General features: G+C 70.1%; 1 protein-coding gene across 1 annotated transcript in view; it reads left to right on the top strand.

The window, feature by feature from the left end:
• The first annotated feature begins 599 nt into the window (after positions 1 to 599).
• LOC114073579 (growth factor receptor-bound protein 7-like) overlaps positions 600 to 3417 on the top strand; it is a 6085-nt gene continuing 3267 nt past the window's right edge. Inside the window, exons 1-9 of the mRNA XM_027911308.1 lie at positions 600 to 627; positions 1651 to 1804; positions 1907 to 2051; positions 2301 to 2457; positions 2549 to 2670; positions 2761 to 2838; positions 2922 to 3059; positions 3139 to 3249; positions 3378 to 3415. Of these exons, the coding sequence (XP_027767109.1) occupies positions 600 to 627; positions 1651 to 1804; positions 1907 to 2051; positions 2301 to 2457; positions 2549 to 2670; positions 2761 to 2838; positions 2922 to 3059; positions 3139 to 3249; positions 3378 to 3415 (971 nt within the window). The remainder of the gene's footprint in view (positions 628 to 1650; positions 1805 to 1906; positions 2052 to 2300; positions 2458 to 2548; positions 2671 to 2760; positions 2839 to 2921; positions 3060 to 3138; positions 3250 to 3377; positions 3416 to 3417) is intronic.

Genomic DNA, 3417 nt, shown 5'->3' with positions numbered 1-3417 from the left:
GTCTCCTTATCCTGGTGGCCCTGGGATTCTGTCTCTCACCCTGGTGGCTCTGGGAAGCTGTCCCCTAATCCTGGTGGCCCTGCGACCCTTCCTGTAGCCCTGGTGGCCCCTGGACCACATCCCACAACCTCAACATCCCCCTTCCCCCCAGTCCTGCTGGCCCTGGGTTGTCCCTTCCTGGTGGTGGCCCTGGTCCCCCTGCTCCATCATCCTGGTGGCCCCACGGCCCAACCCGGTGGTCCTGACCCCCTGCAGTCCCCCACCCCATAACCCCGGTGGGGCCTGTCCCCTTCCCCCACAGCCCCAAGGCCCTGGGTCCCCCCGTTTGTCCCAGACCGTGGGGACACCCTGAGTGTCCCCCTACCATTGTCACCACCCTATCATAGCCCCGGCAGGGCCACCAGGGCAGGGCTGGCCCCGGGGTGACGTGAGGCCACGGGCATGGGCTGGGTTGGTGGCAGGGCTGTGTCCCCACCCCACGGCCCCGGGGGGGTCCCCATCTGTCACATCCCCCGTGTCCCACCGTGGGCACCGTCACCCCACGTTCCCCTTGGCTGTCCCCGTGTCCCCCCCAGGGTCCGGCCGGGCAGGGAGTGCGGATGGAACGGAACGTCCTGGTGGGACATTGTGGGGACAGGGATGGAATGGGGGTGGAGCAGAGGGACACTGGGGATGGGGACACGGCGAGGACGGGGATAGGATGGGATGGCACCGGTCCTGCCTGGCCATGGACTTGGCCCGAGGAGCTGGCAGGAGGCGGGGAGGGACACGGGGAGGGGACAACACAGGGCCGGGCAGGGGCAGAGGGTGGATGATTAACCTGAGTGCCTGCGGCCTCCTGGGATGTCTCCGCCAGGGCTGCAGCCACCGAGTGCCACCAAGTGCCACCGAGTGCCACCAGCACGGCCACAGGTGCCACGTGTGTGCTACGTGTGCCACATGCTGGTCACTCCAGGGCTGGGCCCGGAGCGTGGCCGGTGTCCGAGCCCTCCCCGCGCCGTGGCACCGGCACCGGTGGATCCAGGGGGACGATTCCGGGGTCCCCTCGACACGGGGGGCTGGCAGCAGTTCCCACGGCAGGCGCCGGCTCCCTCGCCCCCGGATGCCAGGGCGGTGAGGTGGAGCTGGGAGCGGCCGCCAGAACTGGTTTGGCCGGACCCGAGGAGGTGTCTGAGCTGAGCCGCCGCCGCGCTCCCGCTTCCTGCTCCCCACGGCGCCGGCACGGCCCGGCCTGGCACAGCCCGGCCTGGCAAAGCTCGGCCCATCAAATCTCAGCCTGGCACAGCCCGGCCTGGCAAAGATCGGCCTGACCCCCAGTGCTGACCTGGGGGCACTGTGAGGGTCCTGTGAGGGATGTGGGGGGATTCTCAGGCGTCTCGTGCTCAGCACCAGTCTCACACCCCTGTTCCCAGCACCAGGACAGGTCTGGGGAGGCAGGGACACCCCAACCCTTGGCATCCCCTGGTTGGGTGCCAGGGGTGGGATCCCCTCAGCAGCACCACAGCACTGGTGGTGTGTGACCCATGGGGAGCCTGGCACAGTGTCCCATGGGGGCTGTCCACACCTGGCCCTGCATCCCAAACCTGGCCCTGCATCCCAAAACCTGGCCCTGGAGCCCCGGGCAGTGCTGGACCCGCTCTCTCCCCACAGATAATGCCATGGAGGGGGGAGCTCAGCAGAGCAGCCTCCGGGAGCCCCCCGGGCCGGGCGGGACGGAGCAGGAGGGGGTCCCCGGCGAGTGGGACGGGGGCGAGGGGCCGCCCGAGGTCAAGCGCTCCCAGCCCCTCTTCATCCACGGCAACAGGTGAGTGGGGGTCCAGAGGGGGCGTGGGGGGGTCGTGGAAGGTGTCACAGAGGTGTCACAGAGGTGTCACACACCCCCCCCACCCTCACCCCGTGCCCGCAGCCGGACCCTGCCCCAGGAGGAGCCGCGTGCATCGTCACTGCCCAGCATTCCCAACCCCTTCCCGGAGCTCTGCAGCCCCTCCAACTCGCCCATCCTCAGCAGCCCCGCCCTGGGCCAGGGACCCCCCCGCGAGGGCACCTCCCACGTGAGTCTGGGAAGGGGGGGCTCAGCCCTGGCACAGGGTGAGGGTGCCTCCCGTGAGCCTTGAGGGGCTGGGGAGGGGAGTTCTTGGTCCTGGGACAGGGGGTCCCCCCCTCCATGTGTCAGGGGGCTGGGAAGATCCCAGCCCTGGGGCAAGGGAATTGGGGAGGTTGGGGGGGGGGTCTCACCTTCGGTTCTGCGGGTGCCCCCCCCGCGTGGCGAGGCCCCGACGCCCCCGGCGGTGCCGCGGCAGGTGGTGAAGGTGTTCGGCGAGGACGGCGCGTGCCGGTCCCTGGAGGTCTCGGCGGGCACCACGGCCCGGCAGCTCTGCGAGACCCTGGTGCGCCGCACACGGGCGATCCACGACCACAGCTGGGCCCTGGTGGAGCTGCACCCTCACCTGGCCCTGGGTGAGCCCTCGCTGGGGGGAGGAGGGGAAAGGCACAAGGGGGGGATGGGGCACGGCTGGGGCTCCACCGACCACCCGTGTCCCCCTTCCAGAGCGGTGCCTGGAGGACCACGAGGCGGTGGTGGAGGTGCAGAACTCCTGGGCCGCCGGCGCCGAGAGCCGCTTCGTGTTCCGCAAGAACTTCGCCAAGTACGAGCTCTTCAAGAGCAGCGTGGTACGTGGGCCTGGAGGGACGGGGGGGTTAAACCCATGGGGACCCCCAGCGCCCCACGGGGCTGGGCTGACCCACCCCCCGTGCCCCCAGCAGTCGCTGTTCCCCGAGGTGATGGTGTCCAGCTGCCTGGAGGCCAACAAGAGCATGGCACACTCCGAGCTCATCCAGGTACGGGCGCGCTGAAGGGACTGAGGTGCCCTGGTGGCCCCCGGGGAACCCCGCCATGCCCCTCAGCCCCCGTGTCCCCCCAGAACTTCCTCAACTCCGGGAGCTGCCCCGAGGTGCAGGGGTTCCTGCAGCTGCGGGAGCCCGGCCGCAAGGTCTGGAAGCGCTTCCACTTCTCCCTGCGCCGCTCGGGGCTCTACTACTCCACCAAGGGCACCTCCAAGGTGAGGGCATGGGGGGGGTTATTGGGGCGGGGGGGCAGCACGGCCAGGGGGTGCAGCCTGACACCCCCCACGCCCCCAGGACCCCCGGCACCTCCAGTACTTCGCTGACCTCACCGAGTCCAACATCTACTACGTGACCCAGGGCAAGAAGCTCTACGGGACCCCCACTGAGTTCGGCTTCTGCATCAAGGTGGGGATGTCCCTGCGTGGCGGGGGGGGTCCTTCCCAGTGCCTCCCCCTGCCAGGGGGTCTCTGTCCCTGCCCCCCCTCCCAGGGCCACTCAGGGCTGCCCTGTGACAGCTCTGGCCTCTCCCCCAGCCCCACAAGGTGCGGGGTGGCGTGAAGGGCCTGAAGCTGC

This window comes from Empidonax traillii, unplaced genomic scaffold (assembly GCF_003031625.1).
Source record: "Empidonax traillii isolate 1590-97213 ecotype Southwest subspecies unplaced genomic scaffold, ASM303162v1 scaffold7153:size20091, whole genome shotgun sequence".
NCBI lineage: Eukaryota > Metazoa > Chordata > Aves > Passeriformes > Tyrannidae > Empidonax > Empidonax traillii.
This window is presented reverse-complemented; position numbering and strand designations above follow the sequence as displayed.